The sequence below is a fragment of the Pseudoliparis swirei genome, chromosome 22, assembly GCF_029220125.1.
Source record: "Pseudoliparis swirei isolate HS2019 ecotype Mariana Trench chromosome 22, NWPU_hadal_v1, whole genome shotgun sequence".
Lineage (NCBI taxonomy): Eukaryota > Metazoa > Chordata > Actinopteri > Perciformes > Liparidae > Pseudoliparis > Pseudoliparis swirei.
In genome coordinates, this window is record NC_079409.1 from 17,169,852 (window position 1) to 17,182,602 (window position 12,751).

Here is a 12,751-nt window from a genome sequence, read left to right on the forward strand (position 1 = left end):
GGTCAGACAGAGTAATGCAATCAACACAAAGTTCATGCACTATGAGAGGAAAACTCCTGGACTAATATATTTGCATTGTCTATTTGTTGGGCAAAGATTGAGAGTGACTCTAGTATTTGAGTCCTGTTAAGCATAGCTTGAATGAAAAATGTACACGGAAATCAAAGAGGAACTAATCAGATAAAGATTGGTTTGAATATTCTTGGTAGATTTCTTTTTATTCTGCATTTTCTCGTACATTCTATCCTTAATGGTACAAACTAAACTTATAAAATGAATGTTTCTGGTAGCTCTGAGGGAGAGTCGAATAGAAAGAGAGATCCACAGTAAGTTAAGGATAGTAAGAAACAAAAGAAGAAAGAGAGGGTTTGATTCCAACTGTGAGTCGTCTGAAAGGAAGGAAGGGCTTAGGGCTCGAGCTGGCACCCCGAGAGACACTCTCCACACGTCACCGTGGCTGATTAGGTCTTAATGCTTTGTCTGGATTCCACTTACTTTGCCAAACCTGGTTCCTACAGCAAGGCCAGCTTGACTAGTCAAACTAAAACTTTTTAACCAAAAATAATACTATTATTGACCCTTGAAGATGTGAGATGTATCCATTGATTGTGCAATGTTGGTTTCTTTAATACGTCATGTTGACAAAATATAAAAGAAAGAAATTTACACTTTTATTTATCCCTGTGGGGAAATTTGTGTCTGCATTTGACCCATCCTTAGTTATTAAGGAGCAGTGGAGCAACTGGGGGTTCAGTGTCTTGCTCAAGGACATTTCAACATGACACTAATGGGGAGAGCGGGGATCGAACCGGGCACCTTGTGGTTATGGGACGACCACTTTCCCACTGAGGTACAGCCGACCCAAATGTGTCAAAAGTATGGTTTGAATCCAATAAGGCAAGTAAGACTGCAGTAATTTGGCAAGGATCACTCAGCCTGCAGGTATTACTTAGTAATAAGAGCAGAAGCAGAAAGGATGGCTGAAAAAACACACCTCAGCCTTTTACTGCATGTCTTGCTGCCAGGAGTCCAAGAACAAATTGCCTTACCTGTCAACTAGAAAACTAACATTCAAGCGAGTTAATTGGATCTGCAACTGAGGAAGGCCATTTCTGTTTCGGTTTAAAATGTAAGGACCTAAACAAATTGAAAACCTATTCTCTCGCTCATAACAAAGGTCATACTCATAGGGGTAACAATGATATTATATGTGTTACTTACTGCCCCAGAGAGGTATATCCTTGCTCTCGGCCTTCATGACAATGGAAGCCATTGTCATCGTAACTGGGATGGCATCGAAGTAAGACGAGTGGGGTGCCAGGGTGAGGATGGGTGCTTCTGTAGGCAATGCCCTTCTCCCTTTCACAGTCATCCAATGGAAGCCACCCGCAAACCACATGACCCGCATGATGATCTTCAGAATTATGTCCACCAGTCTGGAACAAGTTAATGCACGTGTGAGGGGGTAACATCTCCAACACTTCAAAGTAGTATAGATGTTTATGTCCAATGCTATGATATTGTTGAAATAGAAGATGAGGGCTGGGGTAGTATTAATGGTGGCATCAAATAAATCGGCGACACCATTTAAACAGTGAAGAATAACACTTTTTAAAAATAGAATTAGTGGTTACCCCGTTGACTCGGTTCAGCCCCACTGGATGCTCCTCCTTATTTGAGGCCAACTCAGGTCATAAGCTAAATTGTCATCAACTTCACTCGAGCCCAATTGACATCCTGGCCTGGATGTAGAATTTGCTAAGAATTAAGTAGTTGGCATCAGCACTAAAATAGGCTAGATAAATGCCACTGGCATATGAAAATGATAGAAGAAGGTAGGGTTAGTAAATAAAGAACTCGTTGAACTGCAAAAAAGAAAGAAGGAAAAGAAAACATGACTGCTTTGTGCGCTGTAGCCCAACTGGATATTTTGTAAATGTTTATCTTAAACTAGTTCTACCTTCAGTTTTTATTTTTCTGCATTTCAAGTCTAAAACCTTGAGACTAAAAAATTAAATATGTATTCTCCCTAAACCTCTCACTCATCCATTTAAATTATAAGCATTATCTATAGTATATATCAAACTATTCATACAATCTGTCATACTCATTGAATGTGTTGTAACTCTGTAATGATTCCTTCTGGTCACATGGCATCTATTGCTTCTGTCCATCCTGGAGAAGGATCCTCCTCTGTTGCTCTCCTGAAGGTTTCTTACCTTTTTCCCCTGTGAAAGGTTTCTTTTTTCTATTTCTTGGGAGTTTTTCCTGGTCCGATGTGAGGTCCTGGGACAGGGATGTCGTATGTGTACAGATTGTAAAGACCTCTGAGGCAAATTTGTAATGTGTGATATTGGGCTATACAAAATAAACTAAATTGAATTATACCCAAGTATCCTCTGAAAATGTAACAACTTGACCATTTTCAACTGAATGTTCACTGCAAGTTTAACTAAAACTACAATGTCAGCCCATCAGAGTTGTATTCCTACAATCAAAGTGTGGAGGACCCCTAGTACAAGATTGTTACAGTTCATCAACATGTGGTCCATTGCACACAAAACAGACAGACAGATACACAAATATACAAATAACAAAGCACCCACCTCCTCCAGAGGCACTGGGGTTCCACCGTGGTCTCCGAGCGCCCTATTGAGGCCAGGAAGGCAAAAGGCCAAGCCAGCAGCATCATGAATGCAGCCATGAGGAGACGGATGGGGAACAGTGTGACTGTCATGAATGCAATCTGTAAGAGATTAATGAAAAGAGAAAAGGGTTAAAGAATCAAATTCAACAATTCACTTTTTTTTGTTTTGTTATCCTCTTGGCACCATGGCATTCACATTAAGTTGTCGTTCAATTTAATTCAATGACTTTTTCATTTGCCTCACAATAAATGATTTTTAATGCAAAGTTTTAACTGTGTACCCAGAAAACATCAATCGGTGTCTAAAAATACACTGACGTGTTTACACTTTTAGTCAGGAGGAAAGATGTGAGAACAGAGCTGAATTTATTACATCTTTAACAAGGCACAATAAAAGAAAGCCCATCAGACGCCAATGATGGCTTTGTCTTATGAGAAGCAATTAACTATAAGCATCTGGCATCGTGGAAAAGAAAACGGTGTACGTCGTTCAACTACCATCATGTAATGAAGCTGAGAGAAGCTCTTCCCTTATACATCTGACCTACCAGCACGGCATGTACCAGACTATTTAAATCAGAGGTGCGTCTGCCCTTAGGTCACAGTGTGGCCGTGTACCGCCTAACCATGAAAACGCTTCATATTAAAATGTGTTCTTCATTCTTAAAGGCTGGAACAAAACCTTGTTTGACTGTTGAGAGCTATTTTATGACTCCCTAATTGCAGCGCTTATCTTGTGTCAATATTTGACTTGATAGCAACAACTACCGTCAGCACGAGGCCTATCGGCACTATCTTATCCAGGGAGAGTTCTTGTCTGACAGTATGGTCAATTAAAATCAATACATTTAAAGCCTGCTTGGTAAACTACTGACAATAAGCTGGAAGCACATTTTGGAAATCAGTTGGAGAGTCGACAGTCTTCGTCCACATTACAACACCCGAGACACGAGTTTTAGAGAACTAAAAAAACGCTTAGAGAACAACAAACAGCCTTGATTATCGATCCACTATAGGGTGGCCAGACGTCCTCTTCTTGAGACCTACAAAATGCGTCCGGCAGGGATTCCAGAAACGTCCGGGATTTTGCTTCGTCGGCTATTTGTTTCTCTGGGTCTTTCACAAACTAGTTATTACGCCCTTACATGTTTTGGAAATGGTATCTCCCTTACGTTCCACCTTCTTGCGCGAGCTCTGACTGTAGAGCGAACAGTCATTGGTCGACCGATCTCAGGGTTGCCAGATACACGATAATTATCCTCCAAATACGACTATTTTGAACCTTTGGTACGATACTTCACCATTTCCAATCTGGCAACACTGAGCACCTTGCCGCCTCCACTAGTTGCATTGTTTACAGCACATGACATCTTTTTTATTTGTTATCATTATTGCTTCAATATATGGACGAGACACAATAAAGAAGCGCTGGACTAAATGCCACAAAAAAGATTTGTTTTACATTTGCACTTTGCAGTTTTGTTAAAGTTCAATAAATAGATGTTCATATAGTCATTTTTGTCATTTCATTTGTATGCATTCACATGGTCATGGTGCGGCATGCTATAGACTACCCACCCCGGCGACAAAGTGTCCTCTTTTTCCCAAACTCAAGTCTGGTCACCCTAATCTACGACCAGTGGATAACTGGATAACTAATTACAGGCATTGCTGACCTTGTTGTCTCGCAGCTGTTGTGAAGTTAAATTCAGCATTTTATAATTTTACTGCTGCCCACAGGCCGAGGAAGCGGCTGTTATTGGAGCGATGAGCAGGCGGTGGACGTCTGAACTCACGGTTTTGTGGCTTTAAAGGAGGGTGATGGACACGTATTAATGCGGAATAATTTTGTTCTGCACAATTGTTGTGAAGTTCACACAGAAACTGTAAAGGAATACAAGCATAAATGCGCTCCATTGAGATAGGAATGTCTGCCTTTGGCAAAGCTACGAGTGTAAGAGCAGACAATAATGAAACCAAGAGGCAATGAGTGAGACGCGTGAGAGAGATAATAACCCTGGTATTAAACAAAAACATATTAGTTTGGCCAGCTTACAGTAACATTTACATTACAGATTTGTTTTGTGTAAGGGAGTTACAAAATATCATTACACAACAATCTCTGTTATTGCACTGACACGCCACCCTAGATTATATCTCTTTTCATAGTCCTCCAAACTGTTTACTTTGCCCAAGATATATGAATTAATTATACATGTCTACCACACACAGGCCAGTTCTCTTTTTATACAAATATGAATTACAGTTTTTCCACAGAAAAGGAAAAAACAACTGGCACTTTCTTCCAATGATAAAATGGGCCTTGCCAAGAATGCTTGAGAGCCACTGTATAATGCATTTGTTAAAAGATTTATTCAGACCCAAAGCATGAGAATGCATGAATGTCACTTAGACTTAAAGCAAAGGCAATGCTACAAAAGCAGAGAAGCTTTTTATGGAGGTGGAGAAAATTCAGCTATTGGCATCTTAAAATGCATGCAGGCTCATCAGTCTTAAGAATGAAAGTGCAAACTAAATGAACATTCGCCTCGAATTACGCAACTTGGGAATTGTATAACAGCCTCCAAGTCTAGCCGAGACATTGTAACAATACTGTAAATCTAAAAATAAAAATGTAGACTAATTGGTATCAAAATCACAGGCTTGTCTAAAAAGAGTTATACTCGAGGTTGACAGTCGGTATTACTAACAAAATACAAAAGCAGCAATTGCAGTCAACTGTGAACCAGATGTTATCAGTCTGCTGATAATACCTCTGCACTGACGTAGAAAACACTGAACGGTTGAAACTTTTAGCGATTAATATGCAACCAAAGATTAGAAGAGTAGAGACTGTAAACGGGAAATGTATCCTTTAATTCCAAATGCACCGTCAAACCAAAAGGAGTTGCTTTATCTCAGCATATTTCCCTTCATGGAGGTAAGTTATCCTACTTTCTATTACTTTTGACAAACTGGATACTGGAACAGGAAGTCGTGTTGAATAAAGAAGAAAAAAACCAATCAAACTGTAACCTTTTTATTGGTAGAGACATGTGTATGAAATTCCCGTTTTCCAAATGCAGTCATTTCACACTCCAAGGTAGGGATGTTAATAATCTACCATAAAACCAAGAATAACAATTTTGACCGAATGATACACAGTGAAAAGAAAAAAAAGACCTAAACTCAGGCGCTGTCATGATAAGTCACGGATGTCACAGAGAGGACCCAAATGCTGACATTACTGCAAAAAAACAATATTTAATCTCAAACAACTAACAGGACCACAAACACGCGGACCAAACAGTACGAAGCCACACTGGGAATGAGACGAACAGAGTTTACATACACAGGCAGGCGGAGGTGATTGGACAACGAGACACAGGTGAACACAATGAGGGCATGACCAGCAATCACACAGAAGGAAACAATCAGGACCAGGGCAGACAATCACCAGGCGACAGACAAGGACTTCAAAACAAGACACAAACTCCAGATCATGACAGTACCCCCCCCCCTCAAGGGACAAATTCCAGACGTCCCAAGCGTTCCACACGGGTGGGTGGAGGGGAGCCGGAGGAGGGTCCAAGGCTGCAGAAGCAGTCCGGGGGGCGGGCCGCAGGACGATTACCAGGCCAAGGGGCGCGCTCTGAAGGGCGGGCCAGAGGACATGAGCGGGGAGCTAGGGGACCGGGCTCAGGAGAGGAAGTCACAGGGGTACCGGGGTCTGGGGATGGGGGCTCTGTGGGACCAGGACCAGGCGACGAGACATGGGGAACTGTGACTGGACGGGTCACGGGGAACCGGGGCTGGGTCACGGGGAACTGGGGTTGGGTCACGGGGAACTGGGGCTGGACGGGACGGGGGCGGGATGGAGAGAACCGGGGCCGGGCAGGATGGAGGCGGAACACCGGGAACTGGAACCAGAACATCGTGGACTGGAACCGGTGATGGAACTCCGGGGACTGGAACATCGGGGACAGGAGCCGGCGACGGAACACCGGGGACTGGAACCGGCGACGGAACACTGGGGACTGGAACCTCGGGGTCTGGAGCTGGTGACGGAACACCGGGGACTGGAACCGGAACATCGGGGACTGGAACCGGCGACGGAACACCGGGGACCGGAACAACGGGGGCTGGAACCGGCGACGGAACACCGGGGACCGGAACTGGAAGCAGTGACGGAACACCGGGGACAGGAACCGGAACATCAGGGACTGGAACCGGCGACCGAACACCGGGGACTGGAACCTCGGGGTCTGGAACCGGCGACGGAACACCGGGGACTGGAACCGGAACATCGGGGACGTGAACCTCGGGGACTGGAACCGGAACATCGGGGACTAGAACCGGCGATGGAACACCGGGGACTGGAACCGGAACATCGGGGGCTGGAACCGGCGACAGAACACCGGGGACCGGAACATCGGGGACTGGAACCGGAACATCGGGGGCTGGAACCGGCGACGGAACACCGGGGACTGGAACCGGAACATCAGGGACTGGAACCGGAACATCGGGGACTGGAACCGGCGACGGAACACTGGGGACTGGAGCCGTCGTCATTGACTCCAGGGCCCGGAGAGACTCCCACATCTCCTCGAGAAGAACATGAGCGTAAGCTGGCCAGGCAGGAACCGTGCAGCGGAAACTGAAGGCTGGGTCCATTATTGGTGGCTTCGTTCTGTCATGATAAGTCACGGATGTCTCAGAGAGAGAGGACCCAAATGCCGACATTACTGCAAAAAACAATATTTAATCTCAAACAATATTTAATCTCAAACAACTAACAGGACGACAAACACACGGACCAAACAGTACGAAGCCACACTGGGAATGAGACGAACAGGGTTTACATACACAGGCAGGCGGCGGTGATTGGACAACGGGGAACGAGACACAGGTGAGCACAATGAGGGCATGACCAGCAATCACACAGAAAGAAACAATCAGGACCAGGGCAGACGATCACCGGGAGACCGACAAGGACTTCAAAACAAGACACAAAACGAGACACAAACTCCAGATCATGACAGGAGCGGTTGTCGTTGCTAACTTCGGTACTTGCTAAGCCATATTGTTATTCTTTATTATTTCACAATAATAATAAAAAAAGGAACTTTAATTCTGTGTTTTGTGAAAAAACTGTAGTGTTCCCTATATACCCTGTATATTCCCTATAGACGTATACAGTCTGCCCCGAGAACTACTGGTTCTGGTTCTCCTGGGCCTTCAGCGGCCCCAGCGATGCGGCCGGTGACCTCCAGCGTGGCGTTGGCCCAGGCGCGACTCCTTGGAGGGGCCCCTGCTGCCGGGCGCCGAGCTCTCCACCTCCCGCCGGACCGCGGGGAAGCCAGATCTTTCAAAGAATCCGTATTACATGGAGACCGTTTCATAACCACGACCAGTTAAGAGAAAGTGATAAATCGATATTTCTCCAACAGTATCAGTCTTCACACCCCTCGGAGGGCATCCGTGGAATACCGAAAGCGCTCGTTTAGTCAGGTGGCACCGTGTTGTCGTGGTGAGACCGGCATATGAACAAAATGGGGGCTGAAACGAGTCATTGACCGGTGCCCGTCCCCCAACTGGCACCGAGTCTGTGTTGGTGTGGGCATGTTGTCGGTGAGAAGAAAACCCCTGGGGAGGAATACATCCGTTGTCCACTTCGTATGCCAATGCACATAAATACTGTTCTCCACCGTGTGCCATCCATCCATCCATTATCAATACCGCTTCATCCTCATTGGGGTCGCGGGGAGTTGCATTACAGACCATCGACTCATTGCTGCTTTGGCAGGATCAAAACCGATTCAGGTGTTTTTGAGGTTCACCATTAAATCACACTAAGATTGTAAATTAGGGTCGTTTAACTTAAGATGGGAATTAAATCGACTTTAACATGACCAACATATACGCTTGAAGGCTTGATTAAGACTGGAATGTTTGCTGCTCTACCGAAATCGGCGACTAAACCCAGCAATATGTTCTCACAATAGGTCACGCTAATCAACCCTGTTATCAATTAATTGCCTCAGCAAGGTGCAAAAATGCAGGAGCATCTTAACATGGATTAAAAGGTCAGGAAACTGAATTATACCGTAGCCTACTAATGAGAAGTCTCCACAGTTGCTCACATTTAGGTCAACTGACTCATGTGCACAAAAAGAACTGAACGTCAAAGATTAGAAAAAGGAATCTTTAGCTACTCTCAATTGGCGGGTCCACAGACTCTTGCGCCGTGAGAATGAATGGAAATTTGGCTCGTTAGAAACAGGATTGTGTGTAATGTATCCACAGCCCATATGCTCTTGGGCATTTAGCACATTTTTACAGGCAGTAATGTAGTTTAATGGTCCAACTCGAAGCATCCCCTGATTGCATCAGTTACACAACTGATCGTTTTCTATAATCTGTCACCCTTTTTAGTTGGAAATACGGAGGATATTACAAACATAATATAGCCAAAAACTGTTTTGCTTTATTTGAAGACCATACCGTATTATCTATCTCTGGCCAATCATGCAATACACACACAAAAAACCCTTCTATAGGTTTTATTGCAGTAGTTGTAACACTGGTGAAGAAGGTCTGGTATTGACATCCGCCAAGACTGGCTACATGTTGACTTTGAGGAGTAACTCTGAAGGCTTTCCGCTAGAGGGGCACGTACATTGTTCGACCAAAACATATAACTATCAATAAAAGGTACTGGAACAACCATATCAAAAACTAAAAAGGCAGTTTTGGCCGATAATACATACGCCAGTGGATTTCTTTAATCTACCAGTGCGCTTGGCTGGTGAATTAAAAAGATAATTTTGGACACTGAAATAATCATCAGCTCATGGCATTTAGGGACAGACTGTCACTGAGCACATGCCTCTACAATGGACAAAGAGTACATCGAGCAATCCATTTTCTTTGTGACCCCACAAGCATCCTGTGGGTTTACCTGTCTGTTAGCTCGTCACCTGGTAGACAGAACTTTCACTTTCTGCTCCTATTGTTGATGTTTCAGTTCAGCCTGCAACTTTTTTTAATGTTGCTGCGGATGCAAAAACAAGACCAGCGCAGCATGCTGAAAACTGTTTTTCTCACTTACTTCAGATGGAGAATTCTTATTTCCATCATATCATGGCACACTTTTGCGTAAGCATTTAGAGTTAAAAATAAAACCGCTTTCAATATCTTCAACGTAGTTACAACATATGCATGCATACTGCAAAAAATAACTCGGTTGCCTAGAAGATGAGAATTAAATGCCATATTGAGGATTCACCATTTATTTTAGGTATAGATGTAAATAATAAAATATTATTCTACAACAATCACAAAGCCTTAAACACGCTTCTACATCTCTAGAAGCATGTAATTGGAGTGAAATGTGCAGGCCTCCGCTAGGCTACTTTTAACAAGACACTCACTTATGCCTGCTATGCCACTTTAGTGCCATTCATAAAACTGAGTCTAAGATTAGACTGAACTTTGTCACTGAAAATAACACAGCTGTGTCCCAATGTCACTCTATTTAATAGTATACGTTTTAGTATACCCTATGAACTACACTATATTGTAACCATTATATGCATTGCTGGTTGCCAATCAAAAGGTTAACTTATATTACTTTTCTCTGATGTTAATGTACATTAAGTACGACATACTCACACATGGCAAGAAGTAGTTTATAGTATTCCGTAGGGACAGATCTTCTTAAGCCTATGGACGATAAACTACTAGTTTCTCTTTAACCACATCCCTATGTTGCCTTCACTTCCCAACCTGTTTAAACTATATATATGTGTGTGTGTGTCATGTGAGGTGAGCGAAAGGTCCCACATGTGCTTTCCAATTTCTAAACAGCAAGACAATGTAATGCTCACAAGAATACACACATATAAAACCAGTGTCTAGGAGCTTTAAGCAATGTACCACCTTTTTGCATGGAAGCCTGGCTACTGTACCAGATCATCATCAACACTAATGACAGGTAGCTGCACGTTGCAAAACTAACTTTTTATTCAGGTGACTAATGGCGTGTGAATGTCGACAACTGGGGTAACATACGTTTTCTAAATAAGTGAATAACTTTTAGTGTGGGGGGGTAGAATTTGACATGACTGTCAGAGGTCCATCCCATTCTCCTCCATCCAGCCTTACTGGTCGCTGGTCGAGTGGGACGCACCGTTAGAACCAGCACGTGAAGCCGCAGAACGGGACCGTGTTTACAACAAACGGCACATTTAATTAAAATAAAATGTAAATAGCAAATCATGAAATGGTGGTAAAGCTCGTTTCCCGATACATTTGACAGCAGCGCAACAAGCTTAGAGGCCCATCCTGGACGACTAGGCGGCCATCCTCAAATTGCTCTATTTCCTTCTAATGGGTCATAAGCGGATCTTCCGGAGTGAAGGATGTTGATTGTAACGGTGCACATGCTCATGTGTGCAACGCATTGCTGGACGTTGCTGGAGCTAAACGTGCATGTTGTTTAATACACACGCTCAGCCCTTTCCAGCGGCATTCAAGTAAAGCAGCGACCCGACAAGACCGGAGGGAGAAAAGCAACATGTATGTGGCTAGTGTTAGCAGGCTAGCTCAGCAGACTACCTATTTTAGGGGTAAAACCGCCAAGTTAAATGATGGTGACAGCCTCTCCGCTGTGTCGCACTTCAGTGTTAATGCTCTACGACATGACTCAAGCGACACGTTCACACCGCTGCAAGAACAGCAACAGGCTTTTGGCTGAGAACATAATTTAACGTGAATGTTACCTTTGCCTTTTCCAGGGGGCTGAATTTCAAGACGTGCACAAACGGGTTTCTAAACGGAGGCGCTTGGTCCATCTTCTTCCCGTCTCCTTCCATCGCACACTGGCTGTTGCTCTGTAACCTCATTATTACGCGAGGTCACGTCGGTCGAGGTTGCGGCGAAGTTGTCAATATTGCAAAAACAGAAAACCGATTATTCCTGAAAGCGAAAACACGCAGTATCCCTTTATCGGTCTTGCACGGTGGCTAATTGAGGTGGCAGTGCGGGGTTATCTTCCTCTCGAGGAGCGCATGGAGGGATAATGGTTAGCGCGAGGATTAGCTGGGGATATGTGAAGTGGCCGATATTTGTCTGCCTACAGTGCGCAGAGCGCCTTCCTCCACACCGTGTCCCCCAACCTGTCAGCTAGCTCTTTTGGCAGGGCGCATGCGCATCGCTTTTTGGTATCAATTGTGTAGAGAAGATGCTGCCTTCATACCTGTCCAAAATATCGTAATTTCTATAATGCAACGTACACGTTTGGATTAAGACACAGTTTTGTTTTTCTTGAAATGTTAACCGTGAGCATTGCTGGAACTAGCAATTGAAGAATATACATTTGTGATTTTCTGAGATGTTAATCTGAGTGGGAAACGGAGCACAACGCCTAAAGCTACAGTTCATAAGTACTTATGGATTCATATTTATTGTATTCTCTGTTTGCACTTTACCAAATTGTTGCACATTCTTATGAGGGACCTTATGAGGAATACCTCTATTATAATTGAAGACGTAAAGGACTACTGAAAGAAAAAAATGGCATGTTGCTATAAATACGGCATGTGTATCTTACTGTATCTCTGCCATTCATTAAAACAAAAAACATACATACTGCCATTCAGGCACGTGCACAGACATTTTGGGGGGCAGGTGTTCAAACCCCCCAAAAAAGGGCACCCATCTGCAAAATGATTTTTCTATTGATCACTGTAACTTGAAGTGAGCAAGTAATTGGTTGTTACGAAACACCTGAAACACATTGTGTCGTGAGAAGACATGAGAGCTGAACAAAATGACATATTACAATTTGTTTTTATTTACAAAACAATAGGAGCGAAAAAATGCCATATAATAAACAACTTACTAACCTCGACCGCTCGGCTGAAAAGATTAAACGCAAGAAAAAACAACACTTACTAACTACTTACTAACCGAGAGTGAGGTCATGCCAGGAAATATCAGGGTTGTTTTTTCTTGCGTTTACTCTTTTCAGCCTCTGCAATTACTCATACAAGATTGATCTTTGTAGCGGGAGCTTGTGAGCTTGTGAGCGCCGCGGAGCAT

At 43.7% G+C, this 12,751-nt stretch overlaps 1 protein-coding gene across 1 annotated transcript in view; it reads right to left on the bottom strand.

Annotated features, from left to right (window-relative positions):
- LOC130212675 (lysophosphatidylcholine acyltransferase 1) overlaps nt 1-11,795 on the bottom strand; it is a 31,943-nt gene extending 20,148 nt beyond the window's left edge. Inside the window, exons 1-3 of the mRNA XM_056443783.1 lie at nt 11,431-11,795; nt 2,607-2,746; nt 1,222-1,436 (exon numbers count right to left, since the gene is read on the bottom strand). Of these exons, the coding sequence (XP_056299758.1) occupies nt 1,222-1,436; nt 2,607-2,746; nt 11,431-11,553 (478 nt within the window). The 5' untranslated portion in view covers nt 11,554-11,795. The remainder of the gene's footprint in view (nt 1-1,221; nt 1,437-2,606; nt 2,747-11,430) is intronic.
- Between the last annotated feature and the right edge of the window lie 956 nt (nt 11,796-12,751).